Raw genomic sequence first — 23397 nt, 5'->3', positions numbered from 1 at the left:
TCCTATAATTAAAGCGCTTTTTTCTTTATATAAAACATGAATCAGAGTTGATTATGATTATGTATTCACCTAAATGCATTCATACAGTTATTAAGTTATTACAAACCAGTTATTAAGAAACACTGATTAGGAAAAAGTCCCAAGTTAGAAATGGCTAATAAACACTGGTCAGAGAAAAAAAAAGCTGTGGTTGCATTATACTCGTGTCACACAGGGATCCACAGTTTAACACGTTTACAAAAAACATCTCTTTATTTACTCTTGATGGATAAAATGAAAAGAAATATGTTGAAGCTACTGAACAAAACTGCTTTGTCTAAATAATTTAGTTCATTTTCAGTGAAGAAAAACAAAACAAAGGCTATTTCAGGACACAGCAGATGTGGATTTAGGATGCTTTACAAAATTATTTACATGTCTGTACTGTATTCGTAGTGAAACCAAAACATTGTGAAAAGCGATGAAAGTGCTGGTAATTTCTGTATCTTTGATCTCCAGTCTGTCGTTCTCTGACATCTTTCATCGACAGCGCAATTTTCTTATCCCGGGTTAGTGTTTGTTAGGCCTGGCTGCCGGGGCCTTTGACCAGTCCCATCTCCTTGCGCACTACAGGTGCATGAATGCTGCAGTCACGTGCCTCACACACTCCTGGTATTCCTGCACTGCCGGCCATTCCAGTCTGACCCACAGGTCCTGGAAACCCTCGGGGTCCACGTGGGCCCTCAATTCCAGCTTTAGGCTCTGCTGGATGGCCTGGTAGTCCTGTTCAGAGAAATTAACCACACATTATTATTGGAGTTTTTTTTATTAAACTTAGAATTAAATTGTTAAAATGATGCATCTTCTAGATTGGTATAATGGTGCTTATTTTTTATGGTTTGCTTTTAAAGGACAGCATACCAAAGTGGACCATTTATGCAGTCAAGTGTGTAAATCTTCTTTAAGATAATGCAGAATTTTTGCGTTAATAATTAAAGAAAAAAAAAAAACTGCTAAACTTAGACTTGTCATGGCATCAACTTGTTGTTGCTCTTTGGTTATTTAAAGAGCTACTTTTATCTTCGTTTGTAAGTCACTTTGAATAAAAGCGTCTATCTAATGAATAAATGTAAATTAGTGTTAAAAAAACTCATGCTGAAATATATTTGATGCATGTTGCATTTATTTTGTTCAATCAGTTAGCATTGTATTCCTACTGTCATTCGTGTTTTGCCTGCCACAATTAAAATACTCTGTTTTCAAAAAACGAAGCACAAATGTCTTCTTACTAAAACTAAATATTTGTAGATTTGGAGTGATAAATTAAATGTACAGTTGAAGTCAGAATTATTAGCCCCCTGTATTTTTAGCCCCATTTATTTTTTCCCCAATTTCTGTTTAACGAAGAGAAGTTATTTTTTCCAACACATTTCTAAATATAATAGTTTTAACTTAATTCTAATAACTGATTTCTTTTATCTTTGCCATGATGACAGGAAATAATATTTTACTAGATTTTTCAAGACACTTCTATACAGCTTAAAGTGACATTTAAAGTCTTAACTAGGTTTACTAGGCAGGTTAGGGGAATTAGGGAAGTTATTGTATAACTATCGTTTGTTCTGTAGACTATCAAAAATATATATAGCTTAAAGGGGCTAATAATTTTATCCTTAAAATGGTTGTTAAAAAATTTTAAATATTAAAAAATTTGTAAAAAATTCTAGCCGAAATAAAACAAGACTCTTCCAGAAGATAAAATATTATCAGACATACTGGGAAAATTTCCTTGCTCTGTTAAATATAATTTGGGAAATATTTAAAGAAGGAAAAAAAATAAGGGGGACTAATAATTCTGACTTTAACTGTATATTCTTTTTATGTAAGTAGTGTATCTGCTAGTGTGAAAACAGAATTGACTGACATTTGTAAACATGTAAATAATGTGACCCAGATTGCTATTTTTGCCCAAATAAATCAGCTAAAATTTGACTTTAAAATGAATCATGATTAGAGAAACCAAATTTCCGTTGATAGTTTTTGCCATGTCAGAGGTTACTGATCTATATAAACAACGGTTTTGGAAAGTTTTTATTTCTTTCAGTCAAATTAAAAAATGAAAATCAAGTGATGCAGGAATTCCCTAATTTTTTGTGAAAACCTCATTGAGTTATTATTACGTGAAAAACTGGCTGAGATTTAATGTCAATTGTTTAATGACTATAACATCTTTTTGGGTTGTAATTTTGTAATAAAATTATGTATTTATTCATAGTAAAACCAAAACATTCTTGATGAGTGGAAGTGCTGGTAGTTTCTGTTTCATTTAGGTAGGTTACTTAAAAAAAGATTACTTACCAATTACATCATTAAAATTTTATTTAAATTATTGTCTGAAAAGTAACTTAATTAGTCAATTTAATTACTTGACTCAGTACTATTTAAAATTCATAGAAATTTCAGCACATGGACAATAAAAAAGCTATTTAATTGTTTAAATGTAAGACAAACAGGATTTTTTAGTTTCATCTAAAAAGAAAACTATTTTAAATGTTAAACATTATGTGTTAAAACATATTAAAAAATGTAAAACTATATTTCATTCATACCATAAGCACATACATTTCTTACTTATTTTTGTATTAAGCATGTGCTGTCTGACAAATGTAACCATCTTTAATTTAAAAACCAGGATATTAAGCAAAATATCTGAAGAATATAGTGCAATAATTACCATTTACTCTAATAATTACTCTGCTTCTTATTTTTTTAAGACTTAAGCTATCTTATTTTTTCATGAACTAATTTCTCAGTCTTTTTTTTTGTAAACATGTCCTGTTGAATGTGAACTTTAGTTAGAAAATGGATTTATTCTGCAAAATTAATTTTGTTTACCATAAAACACAATTACTGTGCTTCTCTGAGTTGATTTATACAGAACTGCAGATATAGTTGAAGTCAGAATTATTAGCCCCCTTTGAATTTTTCTTTTCTTTTTTAAAATATTTCCCAAATGATGTTTAACAGATTCAGGAAATGTTCGCAGTATGTCTAATAGTATTTTTTCTTCTGGGGAAAGTCTTATTTGTTTTATTTCGGCTAGCCGTTTTTAATTTTTAAACACCATTTTAAGGTAATATTATTAGCCCCTTCAAGCTATATATTTCTCCATTTTCTACAGAACAAACCATCGTTATATAATAACTTGCCTAATTACCCTAATCTGCCTAGTTAACCTAGTTAAGCCTTTGAATGTCACTTTAAGCTGTATAGAAGTGTCTTGAAAAATATCTAGTCAAATATTATTTATTGTCATCATGGCAAAGATAAAATTATTCAGTTATTAGAAATGAGTTATTATCATGTTTAGAAATGTGTTAAAATCTGCTCTGCGTTAAAGAGAAATTGGGAAAAAATAAACGGGGGCTAATAAATCTGACTTCAACAGTATTTGTACAGTATTTAAGGCAAGTATATTGTAAGTAAACAATAAAAATCACCCGACAAAAAAATTAATCTGTTGTTTTACAGCTTATCTTAATTTAAAACTTCATTTAATTACAGTAGTTACTTAATTACTTAATTACCCGTCTTTACAGTAGTTACCAATTACACCAACCAATGTTGTCAACAAATGTGTAAAGAAATTAAACGAGAAATTAAAGCAGAATTTCCATAGCTGTGTTTATATGCATATAAATATTTCTAAAGATCAAGGTTTGCTCTGCTTTACATTCATTCAACACATTCCCTATTATGACTCCCACCACAACAAAACCATTCCAGAGTTTACTAGGCTAAAGTTTATCACTTTATCTCAGAACAAGTGTTTTCCTTTGCATTCAATCACCATTGTATATTCATAAAAGCAAACAATCTCAACAAACAAACTTTCCAACAGAATCAGATTACGGAAACCACCTGAATTGACAGACCAAAAAACCCAGTACCTCTGAGGCCTTGGTGACCATCATGTCCTGGTAGACCTTTGCCAGCATCACCTCTCTGTCCTTTCTGACCTTTAGCACCTTTAGAGAAACACAGAGAGCTCATCTGTATATGCATAAACAGCATTAAACCACTAATAATTATAATAATAATCATATCACTGCAGTACCAGCTTCTCCTGGAGCTCCTTTTTGGCCCTCGACTCCTTTGATGCCTTGAGGGCCTCTTTCACCTTTAGCACCCGTCTTTCCTGCTTTACCCTGAATCCAATGAAATACACACTTTATTTGAAGTACTGTAAGAGTGCCTGGAAAAGATTTTAATCATCTCTTATTTCTGCTCACAGCTTTGCCTGGACTTCCACGTGGCCCCGTGCCTCCTGGGGGTCCGATGAGGGTACGGTTGTTGACGGGACAGCCCTGAACGCATTTGGCACGTATGGATGAAGCATACTGGGAGATCTGAGCCATGACCACACCTTGACAAAGCTGCAGGATCTGCTCATCCGTCAGTCCCGGACCCTGTACGCAGTGAGTTATACTACATGTTTCATGAGAGAACTCAAAGCTGGACTTGTTTCTTGCTGGTGGATAATGATGATGTGATACGCACAATTTCACCTGGCTCTCCTTTTGGGCCGCTCTGTCCTTTGTCTCCCAGGTCTCCTCGAGGGCCTTCATCTCCTCTGGGACCAGGCAGACCAGGAGGTCCAATAGGACCAGCAAGTCCATCACGGCCCAGTCGGCCCTTCACTCCATGCTACAACACATTAAGTAATGTTTTACTAGAAGTTATTTTTTTTTTTGCACTTTTTTAATAACTTCTATAATTAATTCAATACAATAGTGCTACATCAGGGTGTCTGCAGGATCTTTAAAAATCGTACATTTCAAAAACTAAATTTTAGGCCTTAAAAAGTCTTAAATTCACTGAAATATGGGGTTGTATGTCTTAAATGCTTTTTTAGATTAGATTCAACTTAATTGTCATTACACATGTACAAGTACAAAGAAACGAAATGCCGTTTACGTCTAACCTAAACCAGCAGTGCAGTAGCAGCAAGTGCAGGATATCGGTTTAAGTTATAAAGTGCAGTTACAGATGGACGTACTATGAACATTATATACAGGTTGTATTAGCTATGAACAAAGATTTACAAGAGATGAATATATGTACAGGTTGTTATTAATAATCAGAAGTGTGCAGATAGAAACGAACATAATTACAAATATATATGTAGAGTGAGTATGTACAACTCAAACATGAATTAGTGCAATGTAGTGCGATGTATGTGCAATTTTTAAATGTGCACATATTAAATAGTGCAGTGATTATGGGGAGTGTAAGTCATGAGGAGGGTGTGGGGGTGTATGAGGGGGCAAAAGATTAGTGGGGGGCTGAATTCAAAAGGGAGATCGCTCTGAGGAAAAAGCTGTTCCTCAGTCTGCTGGTTTTAATTATTTAATTAAAATGTTTAATTATATTATTTAATGAAAAATGTAATTAAAAATACTTTAAAACAGGCCATAATTTTCCTTTATCTACTACCCAATCAGTACAACCAACAATCCATCTATAAAAACCTACCTAAGTACAATTAACGAACTATTTTCCAATATGGTGTATTATCTTCCTTACATCCTTTGTTTTAAAGTTCTCCATGTATTTATACATAAATGTATGTTGTGAATTTATCAGTTTAGTTTATTATAGATTTTAAAACATCTTTTTTTTAAAGAAAACTAAAAATGCTAAATTATAATATATTATATATATATATATATATATATATATATATATATATAATTACTTACTCCCAGGGCCTTTATGTGGAAATTAGATATTTAGCTGCATCATGTTGGTGTTTCATAACATCTCATTTTTACGAGGTTGGTCCTTAGCCCATTGCTCAGCCCCTAACCTGGAGGACCAGGACATTCACTGTACCATTTTCATTTATTTTTTTTCCGGCTTAGTCCCTGCTACAGCAGAATGAACTGCCAACCTATCCAGCACATGTTTGACACAGCGGATGCCCTTCCAGCTGCAACCCATCACTAGGAAACACCCATATACTCTTATTCACACACATAGACTACGGACAATTTAGCTTACCCAATTCACCTATAGCGTATGTCATTGGACTTATGAGGGAAACCTACACAGTTAAAGTCAGAATTATTAGCCCCCCTTTGAATTTTTTTCTCTTTTTTTAAATATTTCCCAAATGATGTTTAACTGAGCTAAGAGATTTTCACAAAATGTCTGATAATATTTTCTATAAATATTATTTACTGTCATGATGGCAAAGAAAAAAATAAAACAGTTATTAGAGAAGTTATTAAAACTACTATGTTAAAAATGTGTTGAAAAAATCTGCTCTCTGTTAAACAGAAAACTGGGGGAAAAAATAAACGGGGCTGATAATTCAGGGGGGCTAATAATTCTGACTTCAGCTGTATATGTGTATGTTTGTTTTGAAATATTATTTAAAATATATGTCTCAAACTGAATTCCCGGAGGGCCTCAGCTCTGCACAGTTTTGCTCCAACCCTAATTAAACACAGCTGATCCAACTTATCAAGGTGTTCAAGACTCCTTAAGACTATTAAGCAGGTGTGAGTTTGAGGTGGTTGAAGATAACTATGCAGAGCTGTGGCCCTCCAGGAATTGAGTTTGAGAGCATTGATTTAAAATATGTGGCGAAGAATTAACTGAACTTTTATATTAATGCGGCAAGTGAAAAAATATTCCACTGGCCATTACAAAAAAATCTTTAGCGTTTTGTCCTGTAAAAGTCTGAAATTTCATTATTAATGGTCTTTAAAGTGTCTTTAAAAGTCTCATATTTGCAGAAACCCTGTATACAGAATAGATCAAAAGTGAAAGTGAAAGTTAAAAAAACGTGTTTATTTTCGAGAATTTTTTTTTTTTAAATCACAAGGAACATGAAATACAAGTCAAAGTAAATTTAGAAAACACTACTTTCTTTCCGTTTTCCTTACTGTACCAACTTTTTCTGATTTTGGTTTATTTTAATGATAAATATCTCATGACAACCAAATAATCATATTAGAATTGTTTCCAAAAAATAATAATGTGACATGAAAAAAATCTATAATATAATTATTATAATTATAAGCGTAATTTAATAATAACAAAAAAAAGTTTTGTATGAGTTTTGTTTGTTGAGATATTTGTACTTAAGGACAATGAATACTAGGGATGTTGAGACTGACGATGATCACAGAAAGATTCAAACCTGTGTCTTTGTACATCATCATGAGCTTGTGGAGAACCGCTGACGTAAAACGTATTGTATAACGTTAAAAGTGACGACAAACCTGCCCTTTGTCACCACGAGATCCAGCGTCTCCCTATGAGGTGAAATGACGACACTGTGGTTAAAATGCAAACTGGCTAGTGTAATGGAAACAGGAACAGAAAATACAATGGCTAGTTCACATTCTGACGGTTGTACCTTATCTCCTTTAGCACCCTTTCCTCCTTTTCGTCCCAGTGACCCCTGAGAGAGTTAGAAAAATATATTTGATTGTAACTGATATAAAAAGAATCAAAAATTCAATTCATTTTGGTGACATTGGTGACATCTTTGTATGTAATTGGCTCCTAAATATTATTTCTTTGAATTTACCTTTTCACCATCTGGTCCTGTTTCCCCTTTGGCACCCTGCAGATCAGAACATTTAATAATGAATCATTTGGGATTTATTTTAACTATACACTTCTAAACAACATTACATTCTGATTGATGACTAGATTGAAACTAGTCATCATTAATCAGACTTTAAAAGCAACAAATAGTGAAAGTAAGGATTTCAAAAGCTGGTGAATCATGCAGAAAGTAAATCTTGTTGCATACTGTTGGTCCAGGCAAGCCTTTTGGCCCGGGTTTCCCTGAAATCCCTGCATCTCCACTGTCTCCTTGTGGACCCTAAAATGGACATTAAAAACAACCTCAAACATGCTTTTTTTAATAGGGAGAAAAGAATTAGAAGTTTATGATACTCAAAATCAGTATTAAAAAATGTTTACTATTACTGTTTGTTATAAATAAGAGGTGAGATCTTAATCCCTATTATAGTGTCAGATTAATTGACATGTTTATTTTGTTTTATACTTTAATGGTGACAAAATGAAATAAAAATCAGACTATATGAGAAATAAATGTTGCTATTCTAGTTCAGACAACAGCTCTGATGAAGTGAAACTGTTACAGTATCTACAAATACAGCACCGCCTGAACGTAGTTTCAGTTTCGTTTTCTGGTACAGTCTGGTAAATCCCCATTTAGGGACTTTACCTCTGACTAGTAACATAATCCACAGAAAAAGAACACCAGGTGATTTCCAATGTACCGCAGTAATGTTGTTCATCACCAGAGTAATACTTTGTTTAGATGTAGAGTTGATCACATGCCGGTTAACTGACTAGCCTTTAGTATTTGGCTTAAAATGATTCCTGTTTCCTTTAAAATTCCCTTTAAAGCAGATTTTAAGATTTAAAGTAGCTCACCACAGATCCTACTCGTCCAGTTCGCCCCCTCAGACCACGATCCCCTTTCATACCCTGAAGAGAAAGAGAAACGGGAAGATGGAATTTCATAAACTTTTTGCTATGTTTGGAATTGAAGATTACTTTCAAATTAAATACACACATTTAGATTTTCAGATAGACACAATTCCAACGAATAAATTGCTCATTTGTTCATTGCAATTGTTCATTTCATTTAATAAGTATTATTTATTCATTCATTTTTTTTCAGCTTAGTCCATTTATTAATCAGAGGCCACCACAGAGGAATGAACCGCCAACTTATCCAGCATAAATTCTACACAGTAGATGCCCTTCCAGCTGCAACCAATCACTGGGAAACACCCATACACTCTCATTCATACACATACACTACGGACAATTTAGCTTACCCAATTCACCTATAGCGCATGTGTTTGGACTCTGAGGAAAACCGGAGCACCCGGAGCAAAAGTCCACACAAAAACGCCAACTGACCCAGGCTCAAACCAGCTGGAACCCCCTTCTTTTGTGTTCAACAGAAAACAAACAAACTCTAACAAGATTCTGGCAAGTCAAAAGCAAGTAAAAGATAGAACTTTTAGTTTTGGTTGAACTATTCTTTTAATATCCCTCATGGCTGTGCATAAAATGCCAGTAGGTCAGCAGTTTCTGAAATACTCAGACCAGACAGTTTGACATCAGCAAGACAAGTACATTTAAGTCACTCAAATCCTACTTCTTTCTCATTCTGGTGGCGGTTTGAATGCGTAAATCCATTAAGTTATTGCCATGTGATTGTCTTAATTATTTACATTCTTTAGCAAGCAGTTGATGAAGCAGTTGACATAATAATCTGGCCCGAGAGCATGTATGCTGTCAATTTTAGTGTTTTGTTTTTATTATTCATTTATTTTCCTTCAGGTTAGTCCCTTATTCATCTGGGGTCGCCACAGCGAAATGACCCGCCAACTTATCCAGCATATGTTTTACGCAGTAAAGTATTGGGATATTCAACTGTACTGCACGTCTTTGGACTTTGTGGGAAACCGGAACACCCGGAGGAAACTCACGCAAACATACATGCAAACTCCACTCACAAACACCAAAAAACCCAGCTGGAACTCGAACCATTGACCTTCTTGCTGTAAGGCGACAGTGCTAACCACTGAGCCACCATGCCGCCCTATTTTGTTTTTTCTAAAAATCTTTTCTTACCTTAGGTCCAAAAGCCCCTGGAACCCCAACAACTCCTGGAACACCCACAGTGCCCTGAAAAATATACAAAACTTTTTGCTTTTTCTTTTCCCAGAAACAAAACATATGGATTTTCTTTTTATTTTACTGAACTACAACATTTGCATCAAAAGCCATTTGCCACTCACATCCTCTCCTGGCTCTCCGTCACTTCCTGGTAAGCCACCAGTACCTTTACTTCCCTGAAGATACCAGAGAGAAATAGAAAATAAGAGGCAAAGTGTTTAGTTAGAACTCTAATTTTAACTGTCAAATATTAAGTGTTTATAGAACATTATGACTGACAAAGAGTACACAAGACTAGGGGAAATTTCACTGATAACCTTCATCAACGAATTTATTATAACAGACCTTTGGTCCTGTCCGCCCCCGGTCTCCTGGAACTCCCGTATAACCCTGATAACAAAACAGTGTGATATTCAGATTACTACAGGGAAGTTCCTTGTAGCACAGTAATAAAAAGAAAAAGATTATGAGTAAAGTTGGCACCAAGTAACCCTGCTCTCCACGGTCTCCTGAGAATCCAGGTGCTCCTGTCTGTCCCTGATGATGCAAAAAGATAATTAGGGTTGAGTCAGCAGGAGTAATAGGAGATGTAATAAAGTGTGACATACTAATAACGCTTAGTCTGTGAATTAAATGTGCCTGTAAGTCTTGTAGCCAACCTTCTGTCCCTGTCGTCCCTCAGGTCCCTGTTTTCCTGTTTTGCCGACAGAACCCTGTTGAGAGATGGGGAGACTCCTCAGTTCTTTTTTTATACTTTCTAGATGAGTCTAGACTGAACTGGAATTTGATCCTACTTGAGTTACTAATAATATTACTTTTGTGATTAATGAGTAAAATAATGCAATAAAAAACAATAAATAAATATATATTTGATTTAGATTTAAGTAAGTTAATTTGGTTTAATTAATTAGCTTTTGAAAAAATAAATTGCTGAATTAAAATGAATGTAGTCACAAAATGAATGTTGTCATGCTCAATGAGAAAGTGCACTCCCTGCGGAAAATTATAGACAGAAATTATGATGGCAAGCCAGAGCCTTACTTGACTTCTAGTTGATAATATGAAAGACAAAGGCCTCTAGATTACGCTTATTTTACCAAAATAGAATATGATCATGCCTTGATTTTTAATTAATTAAGACAGTAAAGTCTGACTTTGCTTAGACAAAATTCTTGTCCTTTAACAGAAATAATGTACAGTATAGAATATAAAGTCATGGTGCAGTGGAAAAAGATTTAATATTGTATTTGACTCCCATGAGCTTGAACGACTGCATCCATACATCTCTGCAATGACTCAAATCACTTATTAATAAGCTTTCTAGCAGGACTCCCAGAGTTCATCAAGATTCTTTATTTCTATTCAGATTGATCTTCAATGCATCCTCTTTCATCTTACCACAAACTTGCTCAATAATGTTTACATCTGATGACTGGGTTGGCCAATCCTGGAGCACCTTGACCTGCTTTGCCTTCAGGAACTTTCATGTGGAGGCTAAAGTATGAGAAGGAGCGCTATCCTGCTGCAGGTTTTTAATGTAATGAGCAGCACAAATGTCTTGATACGTCAGGCTGTTGGTGTTGCCATCCACTCTGCAGATTACATTCCCTTACTGAATGTAACCCCAAACCATGATTTTTCCTTCACTAAACTTGACTAATTTCTGTGAGAATCCTGGCTCATGCAGGTTCCAGTAGATATTCTGCAGTATTTGTGATGATTAAGATGCAGTTCAACAGATGATTCATCCAGAAAAACTATAAAGTTATTATTTGTTGCTCTTACAACTGGGATTGACACCAAGACTTTTTTCAGGTAGTGTACATGCTATACATGTATGGTCAAGAGGTTCTCAAAAGAGCAAAATTATCCTAAATTATTATTTTCTAATTTGTTTTATTGTTGTGTTGCTAATTGCAGAGCTTCTCTATAAAAGAAGAAGAAGAAAACGTGCAAGTTCTGAATGAGATCAAGCCTCAGCCAGGTAAGAAAACTATCTCAAAAGTAACTCAATGTAATGTAGTGCATTACTTACTATAAAAAGTAACTAATGCTACTAGTTACTGTTTTGGAGAGTATCTTCACATCACTGAGGACAATGTGAACATTTTTATTAAATATTATTATTATTAATATTATTATTATTTTTCAGTCATTCATTCATTTTCTTGCCGGCTTAGTCCCTTTATTAATCTGGGGTCGCCACAGCGGAATGAACCGCCAACTTATCCAGCAGGTTTTTACGCAGCGGATGCCCTTCCAGCCGCAACCCATCTCTGTGAAACATCCACACACACATTCACACACACACACTCATACACTACGGCCAATTTACCCAATTCACCTGTACCATATGTCTTTGGACTGTGGGGGAAACCGGAGCACCCGGAGGAAACCTACCCGAAGGCAGGGAGAACATGCAAACTCCACACAGAAACGCCAACTGAGCCGAGGTTCGAACCAGCGACCCAACGACCTTCTTGCTGTGAGGCGACAGCACTACCTACTGCGCCACTGCCTCGCCATTATTATTATTATCATTTAATATTATTAAAAATGTCATTATTGTGGGCTAATATGTTCACGTATATTAACTTGTACTTAAAACATTCATTCCCAGCATTTTTATTCAATGCAGTGCAACGACTAAAGTTTTGTAAAATAGAAAATGTAATGCAATTTTAAAAAAACTCAATCAATATACAGTTGAAGTCAAAATGATTTGGTCTCCTGTGAAATTGTAATTCTAAAAAACTATTTAACAAGTGTTGCTAAATGGAGAGAAGTTCAATATTTTTAATAACTAATTTCTAAAAACTAATTTATTTTCTCTTTGCCATGATTTCAAATAATATTTGTCTACATATTTTGCAAAATGCTATTATTTAACTTAGTGGCTTAAGTAGGTTATTACAATAACTAGGATAGTTAGGATAATTAGGCAAGTTATACCACCAACATTGGTTTGTTCTCACGGTTGTGGCCTAATGGTTAGTAAGTTGGCCTCAATCTCCTAAGTAAGGCACAGAAACCTTCCAGAACTTCAGCAAATGCGTGTGTGTGTGTTCGTGTTTGTGTTTGTGTGTGTGTGTGTGTGTGTGTGTGTGTGTGCGTGTGCGTGTGCGTGCGGTCAGGATGTTCACTTTATTTAACCCCCACCCCCGAAAAATATATTATTGGAAGTTCTGTGAAAATTTCTTTGATCTGATAAACATCACCTCGGAAATATTTGAAAGGGAATTAAAATTTCACAGGAGGGAGACTTCTAATATGTATCAAGTCAAAGAAAAGAAAACTTTCCCGTCTCCATGTTTTTAAATACAAGTGTATGGTAAATGTAATGAAACGGTTTAATTTAAATTTAGTAAAAATAAAAGGTCAAAATATGGGTGAAACTATGCTTAAATGTCAATCAGTTAAACAGATTATTCATGCAAAATAATGTCCTCAATAACAAAAATCTTATTTTCTAAACATTTTACTGACAGATAGCTCAAATGTAGCGGTTTGAAAGTAAATTGATTTAAAATGATTAGTAATTAGTATTTTTGTGCCATATTGTAACTCTTAAATGGAAACTACAAACATATCATCAAGTCATTTTTGTTTTAAATATGATTCATAAGGTGTTTTTTTACTATTTTGTTTATAACATTGTAACACTATTAATGCTTAAAAGCCTCTTTTAGCCTTTTACCCATATTTTTTTAGATAAAATTGTGAAACGTTGAAATATTCCATGACAGGTCACGGTTCTCTTCACATGTGATGCCACCTACCCACACAGTTCCACAACTATATTTCAACTGAAAGAAGTTGAGAACAAATGCAGATAAACAAACCTCCCCCGATTGGGAAATGAAACTCATGACATTTGATCTGAATAGGGAAGCATTTGACATAATGCAGATATTTTAAATCAGTTTTTTTTCTAACTAATGTGAGATTATTAACGGCTCAAGAGTGTGGTCATTTAGCAGAAGCGTTTTGCAGGGACAGTCCCTCTGGAGGAGTTTTGTGCCCTTCAGCAACACACTTGTTGACACCTACACATACTTGTTGACCTTACTTTTGTTATTAACTTCCTTCCTGTTCTATGAAATTATGGTAATAGATAAAGCAAAAAAAAACATATTCAAATTATTTGTAAATATGAGGATATTTCTGTAAAGCAGTAGTAGTAGCGCTACTACTATTGAACCTGTTGACTGACCTTAAACATTTCAGTACATCACAATATTTGCAAAAGAGTAAAGTGGCTTACCTTAACACCTTTCCCTCCTAGTTTTCCAGATTTACCCTTTGGCCCAACAGGTCCCTGAGGTCAACGAAACAAAACAAAAAAATGCATGGTTAAAAAAAAATTGTCAGCTATCGATATTACATGATAACTACAGGAGTTTTAGATGACAATAGAAACGCAGATTTGACTTATAAGGTGGAGGTCTAGATCATCTTAGATATGTGGTCTACATCAGTCGCTACAACAATGACGAACTTTGACTGAAATGTGGAGAGGAAACCCTGCTGGTGGTATGTGTCACAGAAGATGCTGTTTTGCTCACAGTCTTTCCATGGAGACCGACTCCTCCACGAGGACCTTCTATTCCGATATCACCCTGCCGGACACAAATATTATAGATAAATACATCATAATTATGAACACAAACCTTAATATATAAACATACATCCTTAATATATAAACTTAAATCTTTAAATAATGAAATAAACATAAATAAATTAACAAAATAATAATTTATAATCGTAAATTGCATATACAGTTGAAGTCAAAATTATTAGCCCCCCTGAATTAATTTCTATTTAATGGCGAGAAGATTTTTTCCAACACATTTCTAAACATAATAGTTTTAATAACTCATTTCTAATAACTGATTTATTTTATCTTTGCCATGATGACAGTAAATAATATTTGACTAGATATTTTTCAAGACACTTCTATACAGCTTAAAGTAACTTTTAAAAGCTTAATTAGGCAGATTAGGGTAATTAGGCAAGTTATTGTATAACAATGCTTTGTTCTGTAGACTATCGGAATAATATAGCTTAAAGTGGCTAATAATTTTGACCTTAAAATAGTGTTTAAAAAATTAAAGTCAAAACTGTCTTGCTCTGTTAAACATCATTTGAGAAATATATGAAAATGAAAAAAAAAATCAAAGAGGGGCTAACAATTCTGAATGCAACTGTATATTCTTTAAGTCAGTTTTAATGAATGGCACTAAAAAATCATAAATCACATTAAATATCATATTGAACAATATTTCCACTATGAAAAGTTATTTTTTTAAACAATACTAAAAGAAACATTTCATGGATGTAAAAATTTTCAGCTCTCTCAGAAGGAGATAAAAACGACAACGCAGCTTTTTAAAAACCTAACCTTTAAAAGCTAACAGAAACGATCGGTTGCAGTTTTCAGTGCTGTATAGTCATTGGAAAGTGTACATTTCAGTTTACATATTACTTGTTTTAATTTTCAATTTGTTAGTCATACACTTTTTAAAGGCGTTAAATGACGACAGTACTCTTGAAGAGGGCAATTTTGTTGAAGATTCTCATTTTTGGAAGAATTTAATTTGATATCATTTCCATCTTTAAATTTCTATAATAAACAAAAGGAACAAAAGTTTTGTGGGGTTGTGAGTGAAATGAAGTCCATTAGAAACAAAGCCTGCTACCGTACTTCTATGCTAATTTCAAAAGGCCAGAACACTCAGGTTTCAAAAAATAAAATATAATATGCAAAAAAGAAATGTAATACAACAAAAAGGAAGAATGTTGGTGTTTTACTGCCTTTGTTAGTTTCAGCTGAACATTGTGCGTGTATTCATATCTTTTTAGGAGTTTCATAAAAATGCTGAATAGCTTTATTCATTTATAATATAAAAAGGCTGTATCACTCTGCTGGCTGCTATAACCAAAATCTGCTCTTCTCTACTAATGATTTAAGGGTGGACTGTTACCTTCACTCCAAGTTGTCCAGTTTCACCTGGGTCACCTGGCAAACCGGGAAGGCCCTATGATGAAGAACAGGAAAACTACACATTTAGAAGAGCCATTAAACAAAAAACAACCTCTGTAATGGTAAAGTTTTAAAACGTTTTGAAAAATGTATTGCTCACAATTGCACCAAAGAAGCCAGATGCACCATCCTCTCCATCAAGCCCAGAGTCGCCCTAAGTTTAAAGAAAGTAAGGCTAGTAAGCTAAAGAATGTATTAAATCAGCAGTTCCATGTCTCATAGAAGACCTCTAAACAAGATGCGGCTTCAACATTTCCTTTTGCTTACCTCAGGACCAGTGTCTCCGCCTCTTCCTCGCACTCCTTTTGTCCCTTTGTAACCCTAAATGAATGACAGCCATTAATTTTGCTATAATTTTTTAAACTTTATTAATCCTTCCAACATGCTTTAAAAATATAAAAATCTGTGCAAAAGCAGTTCATGTGTGCAAAAGTCTGAATTGCATTATATATATATATATATATATATATATATATATATATATATATATATATATATATATATATATATATATATATATATCCCTGTATGGGTTTTTGTAGTATGTAGTATATAGTTTTAGTATAGTATAGTATAGTACATAGTTAACTCAGTAAAAATATCACACAAGTAACTGCACAATTCTCTCAATTATCAGCACATCGAAAGTGTGATATTGTCTTTATACAATAGTTGACCATACAAGTAGTAATACTAAGTGTATTACTGTATTTCCTGTATGAATCTGCTTTTAAATTAATAGATTCAATGATCCATTCATGAAAACATTATTTTTTGTTTCTAAATGAATCAGCTGTTTAAAACGAATCATTTGAATGAAAGATTTAGTTTAGTATTGTTAAAGAACTGTATCTAAAATCTCCACTAATAAAACGATTTATATGAAAGAAAAAATGTTTACGATCTGATGAAAGCACTGGACCGGATGCTGCTTTTATTTGTGCTTTACTGGTTGATATATCCTCTATGACGGATTGTATGTAAAACTCAATAGTTATTTAACACTTAGCGAGCTGTTTATTAGTAATGAACACAATATTTTGATTTTGGTTGTATATACAAATGTTAATTCATTCATTCATTTTCTTTTCGGCTTAGTCCCTTTATTAATCCGGGGTCGCCACAGCGAAATGAACCGCCAACTTATCCAGCATGTTTTTATGCAGCGGATGCCCTTCCAGCCACAACCCATCACTGGGAAAAATGTTAATTTAACAAATAACTAATTTATCTAAAAATAAGATTTGACTGTGGATGCCATCTTGTAGAAAGATGTGGAAATTCCTTCAGAGTGTGAACTCTCACGGTGCATTGTGGGTATTCTCTATAAGCGTTGACTGTACATTGATAGTTGTACATTCATTACTGCGGTGCATTATGGGATTGATCAAGTGCATATGGAGCAATTTTACCTACTGGTGTTTTATGTGCTTGGTTTGGTCATTTATTTATCTGTGACAGGCCAAAACCAGCCAATATATTAGCAAAAAACACACTTTGACAAAAAAGTTTGAATAAAATAAAAAAATCTCCATATTTTGAGGATTTTTCAGTTATGATTATTAAACTATTTTGCAGTCTCATACATCTTTATTATTTATGTTAACACTGTCAGTGAAATGCTACATAATGCCATAAACTTTAAAATCTTGTTTTGTTCTTACCTCCCTTCCTTGAACTCCAGGGAAGCCCTGTTTCCCTTGTAGACCCCTTGAACCCTACAAAGCAATTATTGAAGAATACACTGTTAAAAAAATCCTGTAGAATCTACAGTAACTGGCAGCAGTTCACTAGTAACTTACAGTAAATCAATTACAGCAAGGATACTGTATTCAGATTTACAGTACTATTTATCATGCTGTATAAGTATTTACAGTATTGTATATCTTTACTGTAAAATATGCAGTCATTTTCACAATGCAACTTTAAAATACAGTAACATACTGCATAACTGAGTAAAATACAGTTCATATTATAGAGAAAAACAATTCAATTTACTAAATTTTTATTAACAGTGTACATAGAACTTTAAAGGTAGGTCAGTGTTTAAATGATTCGAAGGCACATCATTTATCAACCTTAGGTCCCGCAAAGCCTCCAAATCCAGGCTCTCCTGGTTCACAGTCACATTCTGTAGGTCCCTCCTGTCCCAACTCAGCATCTCCTCCATATGGGACCTGTGTCATCAAGGTTTTGTCCTCTTTGGCGTAATCAAAAGACTCCTCTCCTGTGGAGTATGGGTAGGTTTCTTCAGTGATCATGGTGACCATGGTGCCTGCAGGGGCGTATGGGTCAAATCCAGATGCTGAGAGCTCGTCTTCACTGCCGCGTTTGGACTCTGCAGGATAATCAACTGAGGAAGAAGATAAGAGACACTAAGCCATTAAGTTCTTCTGACTGCAGTTTACTGGATACACTCCAAAAAATATTTATGATGCTTCTTTAGGGCCACATGGTGGCTCAGTGGTTAGCACTGTTGCCTCACAGCAAGAAGGTCGCTGGTTCGAGCCCCGGCTGGGTCAGTTGGCATTTCAGTGTGCTCCGGTTTCTCCCACAGTCCAAAGACATGCGCTATAGGTGAATTGGGTACGCTAAATTGGCTGTAGTGTATGTGTTTATGAGTGTGTATGGATGTTTCCCAGAGCTGGGTTGCAGCTGGAAAGGCATCCTCTGTGTAAAACATATGCTGGATAAGTTGGCAGTTCTATATATAAGTCTATATCTGAGTGTAAGGACAAATTTATTTGATCACCTGTCATGATAAAGAAAAAAAAAGTTTCTTTTTCAGAGAGTTTAACAGGAATGAGACATGCTGAACTTGCATTTTTGCATTTAAGTTGGCATTAAACATGCTGTTGTTCAATAATCTATCATATCATGATAATGAACATGCACAATACAGATATGGTGGGCACTTACAGTGGATAATTATTAATTATTTAAACTTTTAGGAATTGCCTTTGAGGAATATTCATACTGTATATTATTAATATTAAGGCAAAAAGGCCAAAAATAAATCTTAAAAAAAAAAAAATATATATATATATATATATATATATATATATATATATATATATATATATATATTCTTTACAGTAAGACTCTATTTGTTAACATCTGTTCATTTACTACAAAAGCAATTATTAATCTTAGCTGATGTTCATTTCACTAATGTCTAATAACACGTTAAAATCAAAAACCGTCGTTTTATTTATATAAGATTCAGATTTTAGTCTTTTTTTTATTAACTTTACCATGAATCTAAAAAATGGTTGATTCTCACTGTTGATTTAAATGCATTAAATAATGTTTACTAATGAGATTAGTCATTTGTTTCAAACATTTATTTTGTCTGCATATGCAATAAAACAATACACTAAGCATTTCTTGGTTATTTTACCTGTTAAAATAATAATTTTTACTGCTTAGGTCATTGTAATAGTACTGTATACTGTGATAAAAGCTTCAGCAATTAACTGCAACAAGACAATATAAATTTGATACCAGCAGAAACCTAGCTGGCATATTTTCTCAGGAGTTAGACCTACAGTTGAAGTCAGAATTATTAGCCCCCCTGTTTATTTTTTTCCCTAACCTCAGAGAGATTTCTTCAACACATTTTTTAAACATAATAGTTTTAATGATTAATTTTTAATAACTGATTTATTTTATCTTTGCCATGATGCTATGATTACTAGATATTTTTCAAGACACTTCTATACAGCTTAAAGTGACATTTAAAGGCTTAACTGGGTTAATTGGGTTATAGGCAGGTTAGGGCAATTAGGCAAGTTATTGTGTAACAATGGTTTGTTCTTTAGAATATCAAAATATATAGCTCAAAGGGGTTAATAGTTTTGTCCCTAAAATGTTTTTTAGAAAATTTAAAACTGATTTTATTCTAGCTGAAATAGAACAAATCAGAAGAAAAAATATTTCTCCGGATGAAAATTCTCCGGATTATCAGACACACTGTGAAAATGTCCTTGCTCTGTTAAATATAATTTGGGAAATATTAAAAAAGAAAAATCAATTCAAAGGGGGGCTACTAATTTTGAATTCAACTGTATAATTAATACAAAAAATTATATTAAGCACCGCAAGTAAATAACTGTATACTGGGAATCTGAAAAATATTTTACCAATATTTTCCCTGAATTTGATAATTCATTGAACAAAATGTTTTTTTTTTTTTTTTTCAGAATTTAAATTTGTCCAAGTGCTTTTTTTCTTCTTTTCCAAATTCTTTGTTTACAGCTTTCAAATTACAGCCTTTTCCCCCTCACAACTACAAGCTTATGTAGTTTGTTTGTATATTAACATATTGCATAAATACAACATGCATGTTTTTGTATCATTAAGCATAAATTAAATACAGTATCCAAAAAGCTACAAGGATGTGCCAGTACAGTATATGCATGCTTCATGTGAACTGCATCTACTTATAAACCATTATTATTATTATTATTATTAATAATTACATTTGTATTCTTTTTTTAAATCAATTTTAGTTTGCACTTTGTTGTAGTTACAGTAAAAAGGGAATATTACAATAACAAGTATATTAATATGGCACAACTATTTTGTGTGTGATGTGGGTGGGAACAGTAATATCTCAGTTACCTCTGTATTTGTATCCAGAATGTTCATCATATCGTTCAGCTATGGAGCCTTCATACATGCGCTCTCCTGGGATTGGAAAAGAAATTAGGAAATGTAAATCTGCCATTTAAATGTTTTATTTGCTATTTGTTTGGGTCACACTTTATTTTGATGGTCCGTTTGTTTAATTTAAATTACATTGCAACTGCATGTCAACTAATTCCCATTAGATTATAAGTACTGTTAGGTTGGGGTTAGTGTAAGTTGACATGTACTTGCAAAGTTTCTTATAGTCAGTTAAATGTCTGTTAAGGGAACAGTATCAACAGATATTAAGCAGACAGTCTACTAATACTCAAATGGGTCATCAAAATGAAGTGTTACCTTTCTTTGTCATGAGGTACTCTCACCTGAAAGTAACCCTGAATAATCCTGCTGGGCGTGAGATTGCAGAACACACAGCAGGAACACAGAGCTGAGCGACACGGTCCATACCTGACATCAATACAAAACTAGCACCGTCATACAAAAACACACAGGAAGAATACAGAACAGTCTATATCTACAGCAGGACTGTCAAAGTGTGCAGAGCTGTGGCTCTCCAGGAACTGTGTTTGACACCTTTGATCTACAGTCTGGGTGGAAATCCATCCATTAAAGTTAAAATAGCAAGTAGATTCACAACTTTATTGGAGATACCAATGATCTGTTTACATTCAGAAATGTGCACAGCTGTCTTTTGTTTGTTATTTTAGCAGCTGGATCAGTGAAAGGGAATTTTCCCTTCCTTGTGTGGTTATGGAAATGGTTTTCTTCTTTACATTGGGGTTTCCCTTGTCATTTTCATCATTTCGTTAAAAGTAATTTTAATTACTTTTGACTTTGAGAAGTTTTTCATTACTTACTTCCCGTGTTCATTTGGTCCTTTCCTTGAACACATACACTTATTAAACTTATTAAACTACTCTTATCTGTTTTAGAAAGGCTTCATGTGCTTAAATTAACCTTCTTCCTGTTATGCACTTCCTCGTGATGAACTGAAATGTCACAAATGATGTCATGGAGCATGTGATGGCTGATTTAAAAAAACAGATAGGCCTATATAAACTTAAAATAATAGTTAATGAAACATTATTATAATAAGTTAAACTATTTTTAAAAACCTAAACCAGCATATCAATTATGTCTAGATTTTAAAACCAGCGTATTAATTGAAAACTATAAAACTACATCTATTATTTTACCATGGGAGAAATAAAAGATTAGGAATAAATAAAGAGTATGTGTGGTAGAAAATATTGGTAAAATGGACCCTTTCACATTTCCAGCTTTCTCAGCAGAAGTTGTCATAGTTGAACTTGGAGTGCAGTGAATGGGAGTGTACAACAAATATTTTTTACAGTTCTGTTTGCTGAAATAATAAATGAAAAACTCAACAATGGTGTTATCTAGACTTTTAAAGGAAAGAAAAAAAATAGTGTGAGACTGATGACGGCAGCCAGAAGAGAGAATTATGTCAAACTTATTGTCCTGCCCCAAAGACTCTGCATTACAAACGACTCATACAAGCAGTAATTAATTTTTTTTAATGTGATGCAAAGATTAAATAAAACATACCTGAATACATAAAATGTATGTACACTTAAAAAAATCTAAATATTAAAAACTTTCAAGGATTTAAGATTATAATGATCGTTAAATGCATCATAACAATCTTTTGAAAAGGGTCCATCGTTTACAAATAGTGATTGGCTAGGGGTAAATGTAGTTAAAGAGGTAGTTGAATGAAATTTGACTCACTATTTACTCACCCTCAAGTGGTTAAAAACTTTTTATGACTTTTTTCCTCTTTAAACACAAGAAAGCTGAAACCTGAAAAACAATACTATTAAAGTTCATGGTTATAGGTTTCCAGCTTTTTCTTATTTTTTTTCTTTTTGAGTCCAACAGAAGAAAGAAATTCAAAAGTGAATAAGTAAATGTTGACAGAATTTTCATTTTGGTTTGAACTATCACTTTGAAGCAGAGATGTTCAAAGTAGGACATGCGGGCCAAAGTTGGCTCATTGATTTGACCCACCATCCCATTTAAGCGAGTGAGAAAAATGGAGAGGGTTGGGGCAAATGTCTTTAACAGAGATTACCATTTCTAATTTGACAAAACCTTTTTTGTTTGTTTTATTTCTTAGCTACAAAAAAGCTAACTGAAATTAATTAAACGTAAATATATCTGATTTTTTTTTTATGTCACTCAACGGATAGAGGGCCATGCAGAAGACATTGGTGAGCAAATCAAGGCAAAAACTAGTGTAACTCCATTCTGTTATAAATTAGATAGTTTTTTGTTTTTAACTGTAATAGGTTCATTTTAAAATGTTAAAAAATAACTAAAAATACAGTATTAGTTAATATAAAGCAATGTTTTCTAGCTATTTTTAAATATTATTAAATGAATTTGAAAATTACCCATGGCAACTATATTTACTTTCGGCCCACTAACCTCAATTAAGTTTGGTTTTTAGACCCTCGTAAGAAAAAGCTTGAGCACCCCTGCCTTAAAGCTTTAAGAACATTGTTATCTATAAATATCCCCCTCTAGTGGTTATTGTTAATTAGAGGAGCTCATCACCACATACAAAACGCCAGAGAAGAAATTTCTCTCAGAAGTGAGTTTTCCCGCGTGTTATAGACATGTCAATATCTGTTTTCCTAAAAACTTCTTTCATATCTAAGGACTAGGGGCGTTGGCTGTAATTTGATCATTTTTTTTGCAAATATCAGTTGGTAAAATTGCCTTTATCTAACTTACAGCAAAGTTGCCCTCACGCTACGCGCGAAAAAAACAAAATGCATCGTCTTGTTGTTAACAATGCACTTTAGATAAATATTTACTTCACCCTGAGATGTTTATGATTCTGTCTTTTTTTTCGTTGGGAGAAACAAACATTTTATTGCGTTTATGAACTGTCAGTATGAATCAAACTGAGTCAAACTAAATGCAGAGTAAATTAGACATTTTTAGCACTTGAC

At 33.6% G+C, this 23397-nt stretch overlaps 1 protein-coding gene across 2 annotated transcripts in view; it reads right to left on the bottom strand.

Annotated features, from left to right (window-relative positions):
- Positions 1-233: 233 nt before the first annotated feature.
- The window catches only part of zgc:113232, a 29900-nt gene continuing 6736 nt past the window's right edge, over positions 234-23397 (bottom strand). Inside the window, 24 exon segments of one of the 2 annotated variants that reach the window (NM_001014359.1) lie at positions 234-762; positions 3930-4007; positions 4097-4187; positions 4272-4448; positions 4540-4686; positions 7272-7304; positions 7409-7453; positions 7583-7618; positions 7811-7882; positions 8464-8517; positions 9679-9732; positions 9846-9899; positions 10069-10113; positions 10207-10260; positions 10383-10436; positions 13988-14041; positions 14289-14342; positions 15708-15761; positions 15867-15920; positions 16034-16087; positions 17431-17484; positions 17845-18119; positions 20390-20455; positions 20779-20863. In NM_001014359.1, the coding sequence (NP_001014381.1) occupies positions 560-762; positions 3930-4007; positions 4097-4187; positions 4272-4448; positions 4540-4686; positions 7272-7304; positions 7409-7453; positions 7583-7618; positions 7811-7882; positions 8464-8517; positions 9679-9732; positions 9846-9899; positions 10069-10113; positions 10207-10260; positions 10383-10436; positions 13988-14041; positions 14289-14342; positions 15708-15761; positions 15867-15920; positions 16034-16087; positions 17431-17484; positions 17845-18119; positions 20390-20455; positions 20779-20863 (1947 nt within the window). In that variant the 3' untranslated portion in view covers positions 234-559. 2 annotated transcript variants of the gene reach the window in all.

The sequence above is a fragment of the Danio rerio genome, chromosome 16 (assembly GCF_049306965.1).
Source record: "Danio rerio strain Tuebingen ecotype United States chromosome 16, GRCz12tu, whole genome shotgun sequence".
Taxonomy (NCBI): Eukaryota; Metazoa; Chordata; class Actinopteri; order Cypriniformes; family Danionidae; genus Danio; species Danio rerio.
Note: the sequence above shows the minus strand (reverse complement) of the source record. Positions and strands in the feature narration are given on the sequence as shown.